The sequence below is a fragment of the Seriola dumerili genome, unplaced genomic scaffold, assembly GCF_002260705.1.
Source record: "Seriola dumerili isolate Sdu_G_001 unplaced genomic scaffold, Sdu_1.0 BDQW01000040.1, whole genome shotgun sequence".
Classification (NCBI taxonomy): domain Eukaryota; kingdom Metazoa; phylum Chordata; class Actinopteri; order Carangiformes; family Carangidae; genus Seriola; species Seriola dumerili.
Genome location: NW_019174295.1, coordinates 5632593 through 5656225, shown reverse-complemented (window position 1 = coordinate 5656225; position 23633 = coordinate 5632593). Strand labels below are relative to the sequence as shown.

The 23633-nt window shown below is 40.7% G+C and overlaps 1 protein-coding gene across 2 annotated transcripts in view; it reads right to left on the bottom strand.

Annotated features, from left to right (window-relative positions):
• Positions 1-11883, bottom strand: part of nr3c1 (nuclear receptor subfamily 3 group C member 1) — a 70608-nt gene extending 58725 nt beyond the window's left edge. For both annotated transcript variants that reach the window (XM_022738818.1, XM_022738819.1), the window contains exons 1-2: positions 11413-11883; positions 8276-9540 (exon numbers count right to left, since the gene is read on the bottom strand). In XM_022738818.1, the coding sequence (XP_022594539.1) occupies positions 8276-9531 (1256 nt within the window). In that variant the 5' untranslated portion in view covers positions 9532-9540; positions 11413-11883. The remainder of the gene's footprint in view (positions 1-8275; positions 9541-11412) is intronic.
• Between the last annotated feature and the right edge of the window lie 11750 nt (positions 11884-23633).

Below are 23633 nucleotides of genomic sequence, written 5' to 3'. Positions count from 1 at the left end.
AGAGAGGGGGAGGGGAGTTATACCATATGCACAAATATGCACTGCCAGGAACTTTCAAGCATATTACTGAAGGCCATCACATAATTCACCACACAAGGATATGTTAAGAAAGAATCCCGCTTGAGTTACCCGACAAGGCCCTCACACTCTATTCTGAGTATTGTTAGTCTAAAGCAAGACATTCCTCCCAGCTAGCTGTGCTGACCATACACAGTCATCACATGATGTGCAATGAGACATTTGTGACTGTATGTGTTTGTCTGCTCCTAATGCACAGTATGTGGCCATTAGGTTCATACATTACGTAAAACAAATGTGAGGAACATAACAGTGGGAACTGTGTGGGAACATAACAGATCCCCTCAGTGGCAAATCAATAGCAAAAAGAAATAGGAAATTATATGAAGTTTAATAAAAAAAAAAAAAACACTACAAAGCATTATGCCATTCACAAAAATGCTGCAGGAAGGTTTACATACATTGTTCGCATCTTGATATGAATAAGGGACAATGTCTCACAAAGTCAAGAAGTTTAAGTTGCACCTGTTTTGAATGTGTTTTTTTTTTTTTTTTTTTCCTCAATCAGACCATATATGATAACACGTCTGACCAACTGTTATTATATGACCAAAGATGACAATGGAGCAAACTTAAAAAGCTCCAGAAAAAAAAAGGCTAGTGAAACAATTAACTGATTAATCAATTAGCCAAATGACACAAAAAGGTCAAAATGAAAAAAAAAAAAAATCTACAACAATTTAAATAAAGAGTTTAATCATTCAAGTCATTTTTTCAAGCAAAAGTATTAAACATCTGCTGCTTCCAACTTCTCAAATTTAAGGATTTGCTACTGTTTTATATGAATTTTTATCATTATAAATTAAATGTTTGTATTTTTGAACTGTTAGTCAGACAAAGACATTTAAAAATGTCACCTTGAGCTCTGGCAAGCTGTACACAGATATTTGTGACTACTTTCTAACATTTTGTAGACTAAACAATTAATCAATAAATCACAAAAAAATAATTGACAGTAAATAATTAATTGATAATAAAAAATAGTCATCAATTGGAGGCCTAGTCTGGTCCGGTGCACAGACCGGGCAAAATAATGTAAGTTAAACCTGGTATGAGTGTGTTGTGTGGCTGTCTTTACAGGTGGTGGATGTACTGAAAAACATCATGAATAAAAGAAATTCCCTTTGAATAGATGGCACAGTTGAGCAGCCACAGTAAATGAATATTAAGTAACAGGATAATTGCACTACAAACAGCCACTCCAGAATTTAAAAGAGTCGATTCAACACCTTTCTAAAAAGCTTTGTAAAAATAGTACTTTCTGTGGGGCTATTATAGGCCTAATATTGTTGGTTCTATTTTCCCGTGTATTTCTTCTGTCTTGCAAAAAGAGGTTTAATCCATCATGTGACCTGTTACATAGGCCTCGGATATGTTCACAACAGCTAACACCAGCGTAAACAAGTCCTCAGCCACCAGAGCAGCCTTAAAAACAGCTTGGCCGCTAAGAGGCCTAGACCTCCTTTGGTTCTCTGCACTGCAGTGACCCTAACCAAAGCCTACTTCAAAGACTCAGTACAGTAGGCTCCAAAGGGGGGGGGGCAAGACAGGCAGACAGGCAGAGGGAAGAAGAGTTACAAGATAGAGTGAACGAAATAGCATCTTGCTGAGAAATGCATCTTGGCTGATGATCAGAGCTGATATGTCTGCTCTGGGTTCGGGCTGCATGTATCAAGCCCCTTTCAGGGAAGAGCACCGATACGGGATCGGCTTGATCTTTCAGTTCAACAACGAGTTAACCAAGCTGGAGACACTGTGTTTGAATGTCTGCCTTTGCACAAATCTTTATGGGTATCCAGTAATAGCATTATGGTACATCTCCACACATTGTAATACAAGGAATCAAGGAGCATGTCCACACAGTCAACAACATAGCATGGATGTTTGTGTCTTGAGAACGTTTAAGGCCTGTCTGAGAAGTCCTGCAAATAAAGACTGCATCAGCACCTGCAAATGATGAGGGATGGGGGGGGGTACACTAGAAAGTGGTAATTAAACTGTGTGATGCAGTGAAATGCAGCCTTGCATTGCAGCAAAGGTTATCAGTAAGCCTATTAAGCAACAGCAACTCAAACAAACAATGTGGATTGAGGTTGGCATAATCTTAGAGATTACAAATCCAGGAAACTGAGTCAACAGACGTGAGTCTGACCTAGTTTAGTTTCAGGTTTGTTTCATCGACCTTTTGCCTCCGGTAGCTGTTGTGAAACGACTGCGGGTCACTTACAGCAGGACATGATCCCTTTATGCAGTTTATAAAATGTATATGCATGGCACGTTAAAGACGGAGATTTATCCAATGTTGTGAGAATGTAGACATGAAATTCAAGCAAAAGGAGTTTGTTAAAATCAAGTCAATATTACAATATTCATTCAAATTTAGTTTTGACCCTGATATATAGTAGAGATGGGCATTTTCAGTAATTTCAATATTCAAGTTCTCTCATTACCTTATGAAAAAGTGCTCGATTACTCGCAAATTATATATACATATATATATATATATATATATATATACATGTTTTTTTTTTTTTAACCATAAAAAAAGAAATACAGGAGGTCCGTGTGCAACTGGAAACACAAGTGGAACAAATGTTAAGCTTGTGTTTCCAGTCGGACATGGACCTCCCCAACCAAGCCTGCTGTGTGCCTGTCTGAGAACATGATATGCAAGTTTATCGCCACATATCTTGCACTGCGCGTTATTGTCGTCTATTTTATCAAAGTATTTCCAGTCATCACTTTTCCTGGTCACGGCTGCCATGGTGCACGTAACGCCAACTGAGATGAACTACTGGAGCCAAAAACAACACGTGCGCAGGTGCGTGAGTAGTGAAACGCTACTCGAATAACGATGTCAACAACTCGAGTACTCGAGCTCTCGTACCCATCCCTAATACATAGCACAATATAGTACTCACAAGCCAAATCCCATCATATAAATAATCACTTTGATGTTCAGTGTTCCATTGTTATTCATCACATCCAACAGAGCATTCATTAATTTTGATAGATTCTGGTTATGATGAAATTGTTCATCTGAACAGCAGAGTTCTGTAAAATAATTANATTACCTTATGAAAAAGTGCTCGATTACTCGCAAATTATATATACATATATATATATATATATATATATATATGGTTTTTTTTTTTTAACCATAAAAAAAGAAATACAGGAGGTCCGTGTGCAACTGGAAACACAAGTGGAACAAATGTTAAGCTTGTGTTTCCAGTCGGACATGGACCTCCCCAACCAAGCCTGCTGTGTGCCTGTCTGAGAACATGATATGCAAGTTTATCGCCACATATCTTGCACTGCGCGTTATTGTCGTCTATTTTATCAAAGTATTTCCAGTCATCACTTTTCCTGGTCACGGCTGCCATGGTGCACGTAACGCCAACTGAGATGAACTACTGGAGCCAAAAACAACACGTGCGCAGGTGCGTGAGTAGTGAAACGCTACTCGAATAACGATGTCAACAACTCGAGTACTCGAGCTCTCGTACCCATCCCTAATACATAGCACAATATAGTACTCACAAGCCAAATCCCATCATATAAATAATCACTTTGATGTTCAGTGTTCCATTGTTATTCATCACATCCAACAGAGCATTCATTAATTTTGATAGATTCTGGTTATGATGAAATTGTTCATCTGAACAGCAGAGTTCTGTAAAATAATTACACGATATGATCAACCCAATGTAAAGTTAAAGCCAGTTAATGATAATGCTGAGCTATAACCCAACTCTTCCACAAAATGATTGTGTTCACAAATGCCAAACGTAAGTGATAGATTATTTTAATTATTTCATTTCGATTCAGTTAAACAGTTCAGCTTTAGGGCATTTTCACTTCAGTAAATTTGTACCACACAGCTAGAAACTAAATCCTGCAACAGAGTCGCAACTTCCAGCAACAACAAAAGATGATATCTCTGTTACCTACAGTTCCCACAAGCATCAGCATGTAAAAAAATGCAACTGTAATACATGAAGTCGGGCAGGCAACCGGAGCTCTGCCCTGAGACCAAGCTTTGAGTGTAGCTGAAGGGGGAATTATAAGGCCTTATTCTGCAGCTTCCATCCAAGAGGAAGGCCAGACCAGCTTTAGATTGCAGCAGGTTCTTCCTCTTTATGTTTGTGGCCTCTTTCATTTTTTTTTTTTTTTTCACTACTACTAATATTAACATTAAAGTGTTCTAAGATGCTCCCGTCAGCATTAGGTTAGGCTCTGAATGAGAAGATAGTCGACTGCACCCGTGGGAACAAACCACAGACAGGTAAATAACAGCAAAGTTGGCATATGCTGAAAAGCTTTATGAAGAAGAGAGCATGAAGCATGATGAATATCAGCAAACTAAAGACTGGCAGTATGCAGTAGCAAAAAATATTCATTTGGAATTAAATGCAGATTTTAACACATCCAAACGTGAAGCATGCATCTGTGTGAAGTGAGCGTCTGCTTTGACTTCTACAATCGGCAGCGCACCTCTAACTTAAGAGTGTGTGTGTGTGTGTGTGTGTGTGTGTGTGTGTGTGTGTGTGTGTGTGTGTGTGTGTGTGTGTGTGTGACGTCTTCGTGTGCACAGCTTTCGCATGCCTCTGTGAAATATTCAGAGCTCACAGGGGCCTATCAGGGGTGAATATAGGTGAGAAGAAAAAAGTGGCTGACTAACAGTCTAAGGAGAGAGAGGCAACGGCACACACCAGGGCAGATCTGTACACGTGGCCAACGAGCCTCTCTGTGTGTACAAACACACACACACACACACACACACACACACACACACACACACACACACACACACACACAGGCTCTGTCTTGCTATCCACGGCTCTGCCTTGGCACACACTGATGCATGTAGCACAGCAGCAGAGAAGAGTTTGCATCAGCTTTTCAACCCCACATTACAGTCAGCATGATCCGGAATATTTTATGATGAGATTTGAAACTTTTTAAAAGACGAAAAGATTAACATGTGCAACATACAGAAAGAAATCCTCTATGGTTAAACGTTATCTACTGCGTGCAGAAAATATTCACTTCCATATGTAAAAATGATGAAATAAGGCACGAGTAAGTATGTCTACTTAATGAAAGGGGGATCATGCTGCTTCAAGAATTTTTAAGAGCGTATCAAGGGCCCCACTTCACCCTGAGCATGAAGCGTCGACATTTGTCTTTTTGATTATGGCTTATATAACGAGAGGCTTGAGCTGAGCAACATGATTGAGCCAAATTGTGTTGCAACTGTGCTGAAAATTCCCATAGCACATCTAGGTGGGCTCGATGATACACAGTGCAGTACATGGAGTCGGTTGCTATGCTAACTCGTGTGGCAACCAGGAAGCCAGTCATTTTTCATTGTTACTCTGCGATAAACTCAAATGCAACATCACTGCAACAAAGTACTACATTTGGCACCTTAAAATATAGTGTACAGCACACTGTGTCAGAGACGTGGAGGATTCATCACAATGCTTTATTTATTTCCAATGATATGGTTTGTTATGTTGTATTGAATTCTGAGTATTGTGTACAGCCCCTGTGCATTTCCCTTATGTAATTATCTGCACTGGAACCCATGCATGTACACGTGTAAAAGAACAACAGCCGTGTCTATGAATATCACAGTCTGCACCGGAAGATACAGACTAATTATTGTCATGCAGAGATGAGACAATCTGGATTAGTCCATCAAAAATGAATCAGCAACTACTTTGTTAATCAGTTAATTGTTGAAGTTACTTTTCAAGCAAAAACACTTTCTTGTTCCAATTGTGAGGTTTCCTGCTTTTCTTCTTTGAGTGTTGGTCAAACAAAACAAAATAAGTAATCTGAAAATGTCATGGAATTCATGGACACAGGACATTTTATAGACCGATTCATTAACTGTCAATGAATAGAATCATTAGTTGCCCCCAATGTATAATAATAATTCGATTTTATTTTGAAAACTAGCGTCCAAACTCTTAATATGAAATCTTATTATGATGTCATCGTCAAGTTATCTAATCTTGTGGGATTGTTAAATCTAATAGCAATAATTTGTGTATCATAATAAAATCAATAAGATTGAGAAATGAGAATACTTAATTGTGGCTCAACTACGCTCCACTGTTCAAGTCCTTTTGTTAATGTCATTTGTTTGTATGTGAAGTTGTTTGCACTGTAAGGATTTCTGCATTGCACTGTTTAGGCCTTGCAGAGCATCGGCGCCGTGCATCAGAGGAACACATGAAAACACACCACTCCATTCTGGTGCAACGAGCATAAACATACCAGGAAGTAGCTTGGCTACGAGAGCAGTGTGGCTCAGATTATTGGCATTACAAAACTGGGATTTTTAAAAACAACACTGCTTGCAATTTAATAAAATTAGCAAGTTGTAAAACACTTTTTCACCCCATTAAAAAGAGAGAAAAAAGGACATTTCATGAAGGGAGCAACAATTTAGGCTGCTATCTGTGAATTTTTACAAAGCTTTGTTACCAGTGATTGTGGACTTAAAGTCTACTGTCTGATATATGCATAGAAAAGGCTTTAAAATAAACAGTGACTAAAGGAGATAAGGGTTGAACCATAACAAAGAGACTTGTCCACAGTTTAAATTGGTTAGCAGCACAACAACCCAGGAGCCTATCAGTGTGACAGCAGAGAGATAACAGTAGCTGACACCCATGTTCATCTTTGACTTGTTTACAAAGCAGCCTGAGCCAAACACCTCAATGGCTTCTTTTCAGAAGTACAGGACTGCCTCACTATATTACCCTACATTTATCACACACCATCTTGGGATCTGCTTAATCAGGCCGTGTTCACAAAGAAGCTCACAAAAAACAGAAAAATGATATCTCTCTTTTGACGCTGCACTCACGGCCAGTGCAGTTATCAGGTAGTGCTTCCAAGCTGAAGTGAGGCAGGGCCCACCAGACACCTCTCATTCTCACTGCCCTGCACACGTGCGACTTCCTCACAGGACTCATTTCCCCTATAATCAAACATGACCACACTGCATCCTCCAGAAATACATATATCATGTTTTCTCAATGAATCATTTCCTGTTGGATATCACATTTACGCAACTCTGTGATATCTTTACAACTAGCACCATGTTACGGCCCAATTTTGGGAACACGGACCAATTACGGTAAGTTGTAGTGTACTAGAACAAATTTCACAATTTTGCCAGAAAATTACAGATTTTCAAAATAAAATGTGGAATCATCCTCGGCTGTGTCCTTTTTCAAATAAAATGGTAACTCTTCCTCTGACAAAAAAAAAAAGGGATTTTCATTTGTGCCAAATGTGATGTGATGTGAATGAATTGGAGCAATGTGTGTGTGTCCTGCTGCAGCGGAGTGTGCCTATTGGAGGCGATAAGTGCCAGATGCCTTCCCCCTAGGGATGCAAGCAATCCCTCCAAAAAAGAAAAAAAAAAGAAAACTAATTGTCAAGGACAAACATACAACACCACCTGAGCACCATCTTTTTTGGCTCACTGACATGATGTTTCTAATTTCACACTGGAAGACCCATTTCCCAAATGCACACCCTGATACATCACCCTGAACTTGATTCGATTACAGGGGCAGTGCAAAAAAGAAAAAAAAACATTTTATCATTATTTTAAAAAGAAAATCATTTGGATTTTCTATCTTATGAACGCCACATTTTTAACCAATTTGCAAATCACTTTTACATATTACAGTAAGTATCATTTGTCACCTCTTCAAAAAGGTTAGCAGTGTTTCTAATTTTATAAAATAGCGAGGTTACATTACACCTATTCATAGAATTCATTTCCTGCTACTAAGCGATTGCAGGGTTGTAACTTCTAATGGTTTTTATCCTGACTATCAGATTTTTCAGATTTTTTTTTTTTTTTTTTTTTTATTTCAGAAAAGGTGTCAACGATAATGAAAAAAAAAACAGGTTACCGAGTCTTGATCAGAGTTAGTACTAAGAAACTTATCACAGCTGAGACTACAGTACAGTATGAATCATCATCAGCAGCTGTCTTTTCCTCGCACCGAAACTTTTACATATTTTAACATTTCTTAACACCCTCTTTGCACTCAAATACAAGGTCAAGAAAACCACGAACTAAAGCACCAAAACTTGCCACAAAATCTGCCACAAAGACAAAAGTAAACAGAGCAGGATAAGGTAATTTGAGGCGACATACCTGGAGAAGCTGACAGAAAAAGGTGCCAAGGCTGTGGCGGAGGAGAGCCCATCATCGGCCCTCTGTATCCCCGATGACTCTCCATACCTGTTCCCCCTGGCCCAGCTCTCCCCCATTGGAAGTAGGTTTGAGTACATGCCAAAAGGCTTCTGGTCTTGTAGGCCCACTGTGGAGGACGGGCTGGCTTTGATGTGGAAGCCAGGTCCTGCGCTGACTCCCATGGGTGAGGTCAAGGGGCCTCCGTGGAGAGAGCTCATGCCGCTCTGGAGACACTGCGACTGGCAGAAGCCAGCGCCGTCCTGCTTCTCCTGTTTGACCACACCCGGAGTACGGATGTGGGTGAAAGAGTCGTCGGGATCTTTCTCTTCCTTGATCATGACAGTGGAGAGAAGTGATGGCGGCTGCTGATGTTGATGGTGAAGCGGATGTTGCTGGTGCTGTAGTAGGTGGTGATGCTGCTGCTGATGATGATGGTGTATGGGGTGCTGCTGGTCCGTGCCGTTCACATTGGTACAGTTTCCTCCGTTACCCACCAGAGACTTTGTTTCCTTGAGCAAGCCACCGTCAGGACCGCCACCACCGCTGCTGACATGTAGGATGTTATCCAAGTGTGCCACTTCTGAATCCAACTCAAAATCACTGATTTCTGGCAACGAACTAGGAAGGTCCAGGTCTTGCCAAATCTCAGTATCCTCAAGCAGGCGACTGCTGCTGCCATCCAAATCACAAGGACCAGCGCCTGTATGTCCGCTGTAAGTTCCCAAGTCCTTCTCCAGAGAAAAACTCCCCTCCTGCTTGATGTGCTGGGGGAAAAGGTCGGGCAGAGGTAGGTTGCCCAGGACGGAGGTGTCTGAGGTGCTGATGACAGAGGTGGACGTCCTGCTCAGATCGGGAATACTCTGGTTCAGCAATGGCACATTGTCCTCCATGTTAAACATACCAATATCCTGATGTTGCTGTTGTTGTCGTTTCTGCATTCTGATCATTTTACCCTCCTTTGTGTCGGACCCCTCACACAGGGCATGACGCTGAGGGGACTCAAAGAGGCCTCCGAACTCCCCCTGCTCTTTGGTTCCAGCCCTGCCATTTGGGGCCACCGTGGGCTGGGGCAGAGACCCGGAGCCGGGCAGGTGCATCGCAGACTGGAGCAGTGAACCAGCTGTGTCACCTGTATCTCCGCTTACTGTGACTCCTGTCTCCCCAAATGTCAGGCTGTCGTCTCGATTACCATTGCGCTTCAGTCCACCCTGATCCATTTATTTATCCTGACAGGACAGTGAGGGTGAGTTTTAGGAGGGCACAACACACACACACACACACACACACACACACACACACACACACACACACACACACACACACACACACACACAAAACCACACAGTGAGAGAGAGAGAGAGAGAGAGAAAGAGGAGACAAGATTAGCCTATAAAAACAAGAGTTGATGGATATAATGACACACGCAGCTATTCCAGAGGAAGAAGTTATAATGCTCATTGGAATATAAATCTTTAACAGGAATAGGTGTATGGAACATCTGCATTAAAAATACGTTATGGAGCAGTTTAACAGCACTGTCAGTTCAAGGCTCCCGTCTTCTACTATGCCTCTGCCTACACTCTTCTCTTATTTATTTTCCTTTTTCAAGAAATGACAGCTACTCCTCTCTCCTACTCTCACATCCACACTGGCAGCAACAATATGGAACAGGCACAAACCAAGGTGAGTGAAAAAAAAGAGGAGACCATGGCCTTTTCATAAGATACATCACTATAATGTTCATGTTATTTCTTTGAACTGTGCCCTTGCCTCAAGGGTCAAGAGGTGCAAGACATGCTCAGGTATAACACGTGTTAGAGGCAATGAAACTGAACAGCAAACATATGTGCAACAACAACACATCTGTTGAAAGAGATTAACCCACTATGGGCCTCTGGGCATTTTTTACAGTCACCACTGACTTTCGATCTCCATTTATAAGAAAGAGCAAATTATCAATTCAGTCAAAACTCTATTTAAAAAAATTAAATATATATTAAAAAAAAGCGGTTAAATTAGATTCTTAAGTAAGTGTAAGTGTAAGAAAATAAAATGCCACCTATGCAAATGAAAGTTCTTTGCATGTAAGGGCTCTACAGCTCACCCATTTATCTGGTGATCATTAACAATGATAGCTGTCATATCTTGAGGGGCAGAAATGAACTATCAAACCAAGCTGCGGTAAAAATTTTCTGTTTCAAAAAGCATTGCCATTGAATAACAATTACAAAAGGCCCACATCCTTTTTTTTATGCAAATCGTCGATCAGTTCTTTGACTCAAGCAGGGGGCTTGACATTCTTCCTAGAAGACATGACTCCTTATGGATAGATAGAGTATGTGGAGCTACATGGGCAGCTCTTTACTGCACTTACTTTGCGCATCTACTGCTGCACTTTGGTGCTTATAATATAGTCCAAGAACTTTTTCGTTTTGAAAATTATTTGTCATTTTCATTACAGTTCTGGTGGAAAAATTAGATATTTGTTTTGGTTATAGGTTTCACCACTTTCCCCGCCCACATTGTAGTGTAACAGGCTACTGCATTTAGAGTAGGCTATATGGTAGCCTACACCCCCCCACCCCCACACACACACAGACACATACACTTAGGTGGCAGATGCATTTAAGAGGAAGTAATGGAGGTCATCGGTATGTTAAAGTTGTGAAACTTTGGGGTTTCCATACTGTACTTTTACTACTGAACGGCACAATACATCATTACAGCATTAGTGCAACCTGTTGGCAGTGATGGGAAATGCGCGGATCACACGCCTACAGCCGGAGGGGCTGATAAGCAGCCGCCCCGTGGAAGTTTGTGCAACATTTTCTCCGTGTTACACAAAAATAAAACGGTTCCTGCGAGCGCTGCTGGTGATACTGTCAGCGTGTCACACGGTGCAAGGGCTGCGAGTGCGCCTTCAACGCAGCACCGGGGACGCTCGTTGTTGGCCTACATCGGCGTGACAACCAGGTTTTCTTTTTTTTTGTTGTTGTTGTTGTTTGTTTTGGGTTTTTTTTTGGTTTTTTTTACCTCTCTCTCAACATTTCTGCAGCGAAATCACAAGACAAGTGTTTGCATATGAAAGTAGACCGTACCTGTAGTGAAAAAGGAATGCACTTCACCAGTCAGGTCATCTCCCGTCAGTCCGAGTTGGAAAGAAAAATCGGAGAAATAACGCAATGTCCACACAGTCAAGCTCTCAAATAAAAGCCCTTCCTTGCTGTAATGTTGCGCGGTGAAATGTCAGCTGGATTTGTCGCTGCCCCTCTCCCGTATGGCAGGAAAACATCGTCCGCAATATCAACTATTTTCTAAAGTCAACAACGTCGCTGACCTAGCTGGGAGGTGGCGATCCACCGTGTGCGGCGCCGTTTCGCCGATCTGTCGATAACTTTTAACGCACGTCGCCGGTAGAGGGTGAAGAGAGGGAGGCGGGGGAGTGATCGATCGGTCACTAGTTCGCAATCTGCTGACAAATCCGCAATGAATCGACAGATCTGAGGCGAAATGTCCCGCTGTTGCGCCGTTCAACCCGTGAGTACATTAAAGTTATATAATTCAGCCGTGCTGCCCTGGCGCACTCAACTGCAAACTCAAGCAGGGCAGGGCGGACAGTTAGGGAAATGCTGTCAAGTTAGAGGGAACAGGAGGAGCACTTCTGCCCTGCCCTTTAAGAATAAAAGCTTTCTTATTGTAATTGTCCTTATTAATGTTACATTATCTTTCTTCGTGGAAAATATTCACGTTTAAATCCGAAAAATGTATAGCACCTGCCATTTTTATCAAAACCGATAATGCAATTTAACATTTTTACTCATGTATGTTTTTCAAAGAAAGCTTTTTTTGCTTTTATTTCAAGTCGGAATAGCTCAGCTTCCTGTTGACTCGTGGCCATGTGCTGCAGCTTGACGCAGCTGTTAGTTTGACACTTGCTGGTGAACGCCCCTTTCCCCACTGAAACTCTCTCTGCTGGGGAATCTGTCAAAACGTGTCTCAGTCGGCCGCTCACCTCTGTGCATGGTGGGATTGAGGAGGCAGTTATAGGTCGTAACTTACCTTGGGCCACACCTTTTTCAAACACCAAACCAAGCATGGTTTATGTAAATCCCTTTACAGCTTTGAGTCCCCAAGTTCAATTCCCATGTGGGGGTCCTTTTAGGGTCAAATACGTTTCTGAGCAAGCAAGAGGAAATATGTTTTTTTTCCCCTCCAGATGAGAGCGAAGTAATAGCTATAGAGTCTCTTCTTCTTCTTCCCTAAAAATGTATAAACGTTAAGTTGTTTCTTGTTATCTGAGATTTCGATCTGCCCAATCCATGCCTGAGCAGACTGCTGACGACACACACAAGGTATTTAATGTGACCAAAAGATATGAAACCAGTTTGTCTTGACAACTTGCGCTGTAATTTCAGTGCCTTCCATTTAGGGTTGGGTCTAGCTGGGCAAATGGCAGTCAGTTCACCTGCAGCAAGCAACTAATAGAATCACTCTGAGAGACAAGAGGTGTCCAGTTAATCGCTGAAGAAAAGACACAGGCAGTGCAGGAAAAAAAAAGTCCTTTTATGCCAACAGCAGAGGCGAGAACAGCCTCCAAACAGAACTGCCTTCAGCACTTTCAGATCAAGGACATTAATCATTCCTCAGGCCAGCACTTTCTCTTCTCTACTCTTAACAAAGCAGAGTTGAAATTAGGGAACTTAAAGTGCTTTTTCTGTTTTAGCAGAGAGTGAGGGGTCAAAGGGCAAGTTGACAGCCAGTAGCACTCTGGAGACTTGTAGCCTAAGCCTGATTCCTAATCTTTAACATGGTAACCTCCTATATAGATAAGCTGCACATAGATGATTTCTGCCTGAGGGGCCCTTGACTGAGAAGTGCTATTGGATAAGATGGAATGGAGTAGACAATCATTCACCTTCCACATGTTAAAGTTATGAAACACAGTATTCCTTATTTTGCTGCAGACCCCCCCCCCCCCAATTGACCCCCAATCCTGCAGCGGACTTTTCAAACGAACACAGAACTAAAAAAGAAAAGAAGAAAAGAGAAAATGATGACCATGCATGCAGCTTTAGGAGAATTACTTTTCACTATGATTCAGCCTGTCAGTAAAAGTGATCTTTGCACATGTGTATTCCAACAGGTGCATAAGAGAAAAAAAAAAGCTGGAAAGGGAAAAGATAAGAGAAAAACACTTCATTGGCCCATTCTGGTAAAATCACATAACTGTAAAGGAAATTACAAAATGAAGATATATGTTTAAAAAACAAGATTAAGTTATAGTAAATAATCTTTAAAAGAAAACATGAATACTTATGACAATAAACAGATTTACACAAGATGTCTGATTGGGACAAAGAAAATAAAAATAAAAAAAAAATTTTCCTGATGGCACTTCAGTAGATCATAACAAAGATCCAGCAGCTCAGGGTGAAGAAGAAGAAGAAGAAGAAGAGAGGATAGGAAGGCAAGCGGACAGTGCAGGCTGTGCAGACAGGCGCAGACGCTCATGCTGTTCCACATGCAAGGACAGAACCAAGGATGGGCAGACGAAAAACCAACAGCCAGAAGAAGAAGAAGGACGGAAAAGGAAAAGGGGTGGGGGAAAAAAGAGAAGGGGAGGGGTGCAGGTGTGGCCCTCAATGCAAGTCTTTCGATTAGAAGGAGCAGAGTGTGTCCTGTGCATGTGGATGTCTCATTAAGAGCTAGTGTGGCTGGAGAGAGGCAGGAGCTCCCCAGGGCCTGAGAAAACCGCACTGTTCTCAAAACATCACAGGGAACACTGTGAGTTTTTAAAGATGGGTAACAATGGGTGATCCTATTTACCAATAGATAATAGAACACTGGACATGCGGTGGTCTACGTGCATGTACGTGCAACTGGGAATTCATGGAGAAATATGTTACTGCGGTTGTGTGATACACATTGCTCTGTATGCATAGTAGATTATGCTAGTTTCAGGGCTGTAGAGACAACTACTTGTGAATATTAGATAAATAACACACTCAGGTTTCAAATGTTGTTGAAAAAAACAACAGAACGGTGGATTCATTTTTTGCCTTAGCACTGGACCCAAGCAGAGGTACACGTTACACACACACACACACACACACACACACACACACACACACACACACACACACACACACACACACATATCCAGTATCTGGGCATGTGGATGGTGCAACTCTTTGGTATTATCTGATGAGGTTTTGAGATATCTGTCTCTGAGATGTCTGCCACCAGCCAAATACAATGGAAGAGAAAGGAATTTTCTTTGCGTTGCTCAAAGCACTAAAAAATGTCCTTTTTTAAAACTAAATAGTGCAGTGTTTCAGAAACAATGTGACAATTACTCTGGATAATTCTCAAATTTCACTCAATGACAATGTTTTTTGTTGTGAACTATTTTATAAACTTCAAAGAAGACCATTCCTCGCACAGATGACCAGGTTCTGCATGGGAATGCAAACAATGTGAGGAAGACCCTCTCCAGGATTAACCCTCACAAAGCAGCTGGAGCACACTGAATCTCAGTTGTGCCGTCAAGGCCTGTGCTAGATGGCTGGAAAATGTCTTTGCAGACATCTTCAACATCTCTCTGGCCCAAGCAGTCATCCCCACATACTTCAAGACAACATCATCCCAAAGAGAAATGGGAGCAAGAGACCAGGAACAGTCCTGGTCAAAAATGAGTCCAAGGTTCCTTACAGCAGAACTGGAGGCCAAATTTGTATGGCTCTTCCTGATAATATTGCCTAAAGGATGCATATATAGGGTGAAAAGTATTGGTCCTAGCACAGAACCTTGTGGAACTCCATGACTAGCTTTTGTGTGTATGGAAGAGTCATTGTTAACGTGAACAAACTGGAATCTATCTGATAAATATGACTTTAACTGGCCTACTTTGGTTCCTTTAATGCCAATGACATGTTCCAGTCTGTGTAATAAAATCATGTTATTGATGGTATCAAATACAGCACTAAGATCTAGCAGGACAAGTATAGACACGAGTCCATTATCTGAGGCCATGAAAAGATCATTGGTTACTTTAACCAGTGCTGTTTCTGTGCGATGATGTACTCTAGCCTAAATCCTGACTGAAAATCTTCACATATCATTCCTATGCAAATAAACACATAATTAGTTTGCAAGAGCTTTCGAAATGATTTTAGAAATAAAGGGGAGGTTAGCTATAGGTCTATTGTTGACTAAAATATCTGGATCAAGAGCAGGCTTTTTAAACAGAGTATGTCACTGTATCAGAATATCATCATTATTGCCTCCATTGGTAGTGGAAGAATCAGCAGTGGATATCTCAGAATCTCTGCAAATAAAACAAAAAATATCTGGAGATCTCTTGGGGTAAGAAGGAAAATATGTTGTTTTGTGGTTTAGTGAGGCCTGATCTTTTCAGTAAACATGGTTAAGGCAATAATTCAATTTCAATTCCATGTATGTTTTGGACATTTTATGCCTGTATTAGAGTTGACAGGAAATGAGGGTAGGACTTGAAACAAGGATGCTGTTGTTGGGGGTTGATGCTTTAAACCGCCATATCACCAGTACACCCTGTGTTCAATATTATCCAAAAGAGCAAAGTTTCCAAACCCTTGAATGTAAAAATATAGGTAATGTGAGTGAAAGGGTGCAGACAAGTTGATCATACTAGAGGCTGGAGTCTGATTAATTTTACTTCTCCCTCTGCAAAAATCTCTAAAGCTCGCTGGTTGACCACTTGCCAAACTTCGTCCAATAACCAAGCTACTGGTGAGTTGACAGGCCTTTTGTTCCCTTTGGCCTTTGATTCCTGATTTGTAATTGGGAGCCTGGGATGTACAGCCTGAGCAATGGTCTTTTTAAACAGACTTTGCTACAGGTTTTCAGTTATGATCTTTTAGGATAGCTGAAAAAATCCAAATTCTTTTAATGTATTTAAAGGGCCTACTTGAGTAGGCTATTACGCAAAATGACGAGTGACCTTTCAATGACTATAATGCTATTATGCAATTCTGTTGGTCACTTCCACTAGACAAGGTCTTTAGTTAGAAATTCATTTTCCTGATGGCACTTCAGTGTACCAGAACAAGTACCAATTTGAGTTGCGTGTCCAGCAGAATCAGCTCAGGGTGAAGAGGAAGAAGAGAGGAGAGGACAAGAAGGCAAGCGGACAGTGCAGGCTGTGCAGACAGGCGCAGACGCTCATGCTGTTCCATCTGCAAGAACAGAACCAAGGATGGGCAGACGAAAACCAACAGCCAGAAAAAGAAGAAGGATGGAAAAGGAAAAGGGGTGGGGGAAAAGGGAGAAGGGGAGGGGTGCATGTGTGGCCCTCAATGCAAGTCATTCGATTAGAAGGAGCAGAGTGTGTCCTGTGCATGTGGATGTCTCATTAAGAGCTAGTGTGGCTGGAGAGAGGCAGGAGCTCCCCAGGGCCTGAGAAAACCGCACTGTTCTCAAAACATCACAGGGAACACTGTGAGTTTTTAAAGATGGGTAACAATGGGTGATCCTATTTACCAATAGATAATAGAACACTGGACATGCGGTGGTCTACGTGCATGTACAGACGGATGACAAACTAAAGGGGAAAACTAACCTGAAGTGTCTTAGTAAGGTGTTGGGCCACCATGTACCACCAGAACAGCTTCAGGGCTCCTTGGCGTTGAGTCAACAAATCGCTGAACTCTACTGAAGGAATGAAGACCATTCTTCCAAAAGATATTTCCTCATTTGGTGTTTTGATGATGATGGTGGCAAAGAGCGCTATAACATTCCAGTCCAAAATCTCCCATAGGTGTTATACTCGGTCGAGATCTGGCGATCAATTTTACACTCATCAAACCATTGAGTGACCCCTGACCACCTGCAGGAGGATAGAAGTGTTTCATCATAGGATGAAGGTTATCACTCAGAGCAACTTATTGATTTGCAGTGACCCCTACCCCCCTCTATGTTATTGTCGACAGACTGTTCTTGCTGACACGTCCACATTTTCAGTCACCTGAGGAGGAGCTGCTCTTCCGTTTTTCCTTACATATCACACTAATGCACGAGAATCACAGTCATCAAATGTGCGCTGTCCACCACAATTTCCGACCCTATTTACTGAGGTCTTTCCTCTAGATCGATAAATGCAGAAGACACTTTTGTCACTTCCTATTGAAACACGAGTCAGTTGAGCAATCTTAGTGACTGAAGCTCCTCCTATCCGTGCCCATACAATGAACCCTCTTTCAAAGTCAATTAGATCTTCTCTAATAGTATGCTTAGCATTTTTATACATGTCACAGAGCATGTCTGGATGTTAACTGCTTAATTCTACCATGCAGGGCACCTGTGTGGAGGCTTCTGCATTTGTTATGTTTCTCCACTCATTCATTCAGGTGTTTCCTTTCTTCCTTGTCGCTGTCCTTTTACGTGCAACTGGGAATTCATAGAGAAATATATCAGTGTGGTGGTGTGATCCACCTCGCTCTGTATGCATAGTAGGTTACACTAGTTTCAGTGTTGTAGTACTTGTGAATATTCATTGAATGACATACACTTGGGTTTCATGTTTTTTGACCTTTGTAGAAAAAAACAAGAAAAAAAACACAAACCTGGTTTCAATTTCTGCCTCAGGAATTAAGGTGCATGTTTTAAAAACACACACACACACACACACACACACACACACACACACACACACACACACACACACACACACAGTCAAAGCCAATAAAGGTAAGGTGCCTGAAAGGGTGCAGACAAGTCTATAATATTAGAAGCTGGAGTCAGATTTGTTTTTACTTCTCCCTCTTCCAAAATCCCTAAGCTCGCTGGCTGACCACTTGCCAAAGTTTGTCCAATGAACAAGCTACTGGTGAGTTGACAGGCCTTTTGTTCAATCCCTGATTTGTAATTGGGAGCAGGGACGTGCAGCCTGAGTACTGAGGCTCAAACTTATGCCCCATTTTAATCGTGCTACAGCATGATTAAATATGTGTGTTGTTGGTTTTGTCACAATTGTTGTAGATGTTAGAGTTTTTATTGTTAAAAAATGTTAACAAATGTTTGATGAACAATAATGTCATATTCAGTGTGTGCATTCATTTTGTTCAGTGACTGACTTGGGTCTCTCCCTCAACACCCTCTTTCTTTCCTTTCTTTGTGCACAAATGAACATTGTTGCTAATTTGCTTGCCCTTATCATTCTGTACAGTATTTGATTTTCTTAGCAGCTGTGATTGATTTGCATGTTTGTGTCAACCCTAACACTGAGAGAATGGCATGGCTGGTTTGCTGTCTTGCAGCAATTGATCTTCTGTGTTTGTAGTGTGTATGAAATTCTGGGAAACTTTACATTGGAAAGGACTAATTGTTAACTGTGGTTGGCAAAGGCTAGAGCAGACTTATAAAGATGAAGATTCATATTGGGTTCTGTTAAAGGACCCTTAAAATGTCATGATATTAAACAACACAAGTCAAATATTATTGTGCAGCAAATGTGAACTTTCAGGTCAAGGTTCAGGTCAAAAAAAAAGAGAACGATAGCCAAGAAAAGCAACTTTATCAATAGATTGACTTGCCAAATTACATCAGCATAATTGAATCTGCTCCTATAGACTTGTATCAACTCAAACAATACTAGTACTAAATTGCAACTAAACAGCACTAAATTAGTGATAGCGCATTTTCCTCATTACTTCAGAACAGTCGCACTTTCCATCAAAAGGATTGGTAACATTCACACAGGAGGGCTTACCTAACATGGCCGAGTTATGTCAGACTTTGAGGAGAAAACACAGAGAGGAAGGAAGAATTTCTTTTAAGAAGGAAGTACAGAAAGGAAGGAAGGATTTCTTTTTAAAGGTGAACAGGCAGTTCACACCCTTTGGTATTTCTTCTTTGAGACAGAGGGAATGCTGAGTTAGACAATAGGTAGTAAACATGTGGAAGGATAAAGGAATGAAAATGACACAGCAAGGGAAGGATTTCTAGGCAGAATACAAACAAGTCATTGCTCTGTGTGATGGACGGGCCTGTGCACATGTGCGTATGCTGCTCCACTCAGTAGCAGCCGCTTGTGTATACAGCAGATTTAGTCTCATATGACCACATACTGTACTGTGGTTCCTATATAGTCAAACGCAGCTGCATCGCACCGCTGTCAGGCAGGAGGTCTGGATGATAGATTATACAATTCCTGGATTTGGATGGCACTTGGCACATGTCCATCTTTCTGCCTTGACAAAGAATGTAATATGTACTTATGCTTATGTAAGTGCACACCTCCAAGTCTACAGGAGGTTTATCTGTCTTATCTGGATTAAACTGTTACATGTTGTTTTTATAATGTTTTTGCAAAGCCAAGATACAGGTGGGGCAAGATGGGTGTGGTGTGTCAAATATATGGAAATACAATGAAAGTCATGAAGTTAAGACAATGACAGGAAATCTATTTCAAATAGTCAAGTTACTTCACACAGTTGTGGAATGTAAGTATATTTACTCAAGGACTCTACTTTAGCACAGTTTTGAAATACTGGTACTGTACTTGAGAATTTCCTTTTTATACTACTTTGTAATTCTACTCCACTACATTTCAAAGAGAAATATTGTACTTTTTACTCCACTACATTTATTATTAATATACTGCTAACATGTAGGGATCAATGAATGTTTCTTGAGAAAAATTCACAAACACAGATTTTAAGTGATATCTCCTAAAAGAAATTCTGGTTTCAGCACTTAGGGATTTCTCCTCTCAGCATAACAAGTTAACTTCTTACTGAAGCTGAGCAATGTTTTGAATTGTGTATTGTATATGTGCCACACCATCATTTATTTGCTTATTTGATGACAGAAATCCTTCATTCTCCACTGTTCATATAAACTGTAGGTGTAGATGAAACATTACAATGGATGCCAGATTTTAAAAAAAGTCTTTGTAACTCTTGCTGAAAACCACTCACTGTGGCCAAAAGCAGCAATTACAGGAAGATGGTAAATGCTAAAATGTAGCATAACAATAATATAAGTAGGGAAGGGTCTTAAAGTCACCAAACTGGCTCAGAAATGACAGTTATACAACAATAACTTTGTGTACTAACATTAGCTATAACTGGTCACACCAGACCAAGCAAGGTTGTAACAGAAAAACCCCCATCGAATTGAGGGAGGGTGCATTTTATTGCTTGCGAACTTAACATTTCATTTTTAAGAGGAAGATTATGTTAATTGTTCTTTCTAAAATTCCATATTGCTTTAATTAAAGTGTTTGCTCATACAGCATCATTATTGTGCAGCTTACATCCATAGCAATGTGGGGGAAAAAAAACTTGTGTCCACACTCCTGCTTCAGTACATGTATATAATAAAACATTGCAAAAACAGTAAAATAAAAGCAAAGTTAAAAACAAAAAATACAGTATAAGGTTAAAAAAAAAATGCTTGATTTTAAAACTGATACTGAATGGGGGACTGTTCCATCATGTCAGAGCAAAGGCAATAAAAACATGGTGGCTGTGTTGTGAGGTTTGCCCCATGGAACATTTAACAGCACATTAACTATATGAGTTCAGATTTTTAATGCCATGTGTTTAATACCGTGTATTAAATTGTTTTAATTGTTGTCTTTAATTGCACTTTTATAGATATTATTGTGTTGCCTGCACCCTGGTACTGAAGTTTCTTTGCAATAAGATATTTGGACTTGTCTCAGTTTAAAATGAGCCAGAAAGACTTGTGTGTTTAGCCAAAGTAGATGTTTTTTAAAGTCCATCTGCCACACAGCTGTATAGATAGCAGTTTAAAAGATTATATTCTTGGTTGCAATAACATATCATGTCAATGTTTACCTGTAGACTTAGAGTATTTGAAGATAATCTCTTCAGTATATGAAAAACTATAGATGGATAGAGCCTGATAACTGCCTGAAAAATTATATAATGCTTATTACATAACTCTACTTCATGTAACAAATGTCCTCCTCGTCACCTTCTGTGCATTCTTTTAGGATCCGACTGAGCTACTGTTAACTCATAATCAACTGATCAGTTCGCAGAGTGGCTCACTGATTAGCTGAGTATTTACCTAATGTCATAAAAACAAAATGTAGACTGCTTCCTGTCGCATGATTTTGAACACAAGTTTAAAGAATGTGGCGACTTGTCTGAAGTCGTTCCATCCCACTCGCTAATTTGTTTTGTTGTTGAGCTCCCTGCATCTCCCCCACAGTGACATTAATGTCAAAGTGCAAACCACCACCATGTCTGCGATACAGATCTTCTTGTAATGTGTGAAAGCTTGATTCCCCGCATGAAAAGCAAGAGCAAAAGATTTCGATCTTCAGTATCAGTATCTGCTTTGCATAGAGAGCGAGGCATGAAGCTAACCTTCAGGTCCACTGACCACAGTGACCTTTGGATTCAATAGTTCACAAGGGAATACGATCTATTAGCTGCAGAAGAGGGTTTTAGAAGAGATCAGCCTTACAAAACACCTACTAGCTGACAACAAAGTGGCTGCAGAGCAGACAGCTTTACAATCCACAGGCTGATTTGCCAGCATTTCACTTTTCGCTGGTACAATACTCAGCCCCTAATGATGAAAAAGTTGTCGTCTATATTTTTCATGGTTACTCACGAGGGAAATCTTCCTATAAGATATTCTAATGCACCAATTTCGTGCTTACTGAGTGACAGAACCTGAGCCACAGTTGTGTGAAATGCAGAAACTGTACTGACCCGGAGTGTGTTCAGGACACATCGTTCTTTCCGTATATGCAAAGAGGATTTGTTGGAGTTGGACAAGGCAAAAATACATTTTGCTCACAAATTAGAGGTATAGCGATTCAAATTGCACATTGTGAGAGGTAATTTGACTCTTCAGAGTGTACAAATCAACACTACACCAGTGGTGTATGCACTACGTGTCTAGGTGGCATTTAAAAGATGCAATAAGATAAAAAAAATATGATATTACTGTGTCTCAGATATGTGTGGACGCTGATTTTGTGCCGGTGAGTTAATTAAATTAGTAGGTTGTCATGTATAATGGATCTCCTATTAGCAAAACAGGGACAGGACAGAGCTGTAAACTTGCTCTTCAAGTGTTTAATCTGGGCACCCACTTGATGAGTTGACTACAGCCAGTGAATGAGGTTAGCTGAGGTGAAGGTGCTGTTTGTATTACCACTGAGCGAAGCGCTGACATCACTGGTGGCATAACATTTAATCAGATGTACAGCCGAAAAGAGAAAGAGACATTTAGTTCAAAGGAAGGGCAGAGAGGCAGCAACATGAGCAGGAAGAAAAAAATGGGTTTCACTCTCAGTGCACACTGCGTGTCACATCTGCATGATGCCACTAATAGTTAGTGGCAGAGAGGAGAAACATATTGTTGCTGGCATTCCCTCTCAAAGCTCCAATGAGTGTTTCCTCGATGTAGCACAGGACACCAGCTTTTTAAGGGTTATGTGAAATTCAAGATCAGAACAGACTGTTCTCCTTATTCTGCTCCTCAACCCGAAAACTCAATTTGGATATCTGATGTCAGGATGGAACCACACAAACACCCACAGTAGGGTGAGACATAAAAGTAAAGGTAAAGTAAACTTCAGCTGCCACGGCTGCTGTACATTCAAACCAGTCGTGCTGATTGAGGGACTTTACTGTACTTCCCCCAGAGAGTCAGTGCTTGAATGCCACATTTGCACTCTAGTGATATATAATTTCTGATAACATTTAATTACTCATTAAAGATCTGTTACGCACAAGAAAAGAAGGTCAACTCTTAATAGACCTTAATAATGTAGTCACTTCAGGAGCAGTTGTTGTTACATCTCCTTTACATCCTTGAATCTTTCTTTTTCTTTGCTATTATTTTCACTGTGAACTTTCTCATGAAGCCATGAAAATCTAAAGAGGTGCTGTGGAAGAGGCCTTTCACATGAGCTTCATCTGGAGATGTTTCCAACTATCTGATCTAAAGGAAAAAAAAAAAACAAACAAACAAAAAAAGAAAAACAAGTCATGATTGATAATTATTAATTGAGCTTCCAATCTACTGAGGGGTAAATGTGTTGAAATTATTCAACTGAGGGGCGCCCCGGTGGCTCACCTGGTAGAGCGCATACCACAAAGGCTTAGTCCTAACCTGCATGTCGTCCCCTCTCTCTCTCTCTCCCTGCGAATAAAGGAAAAAAAAAAATTAAAAAAATTACTTTCAAAAAGTCATTTAATTGGTTTACGAATCAGCTGCACTTCCTGGCAAAAGCAAAAAAACAAACAAACAAACAAAAAAAAACAGTTTCCTGGGTCAAACACTGTCTGAC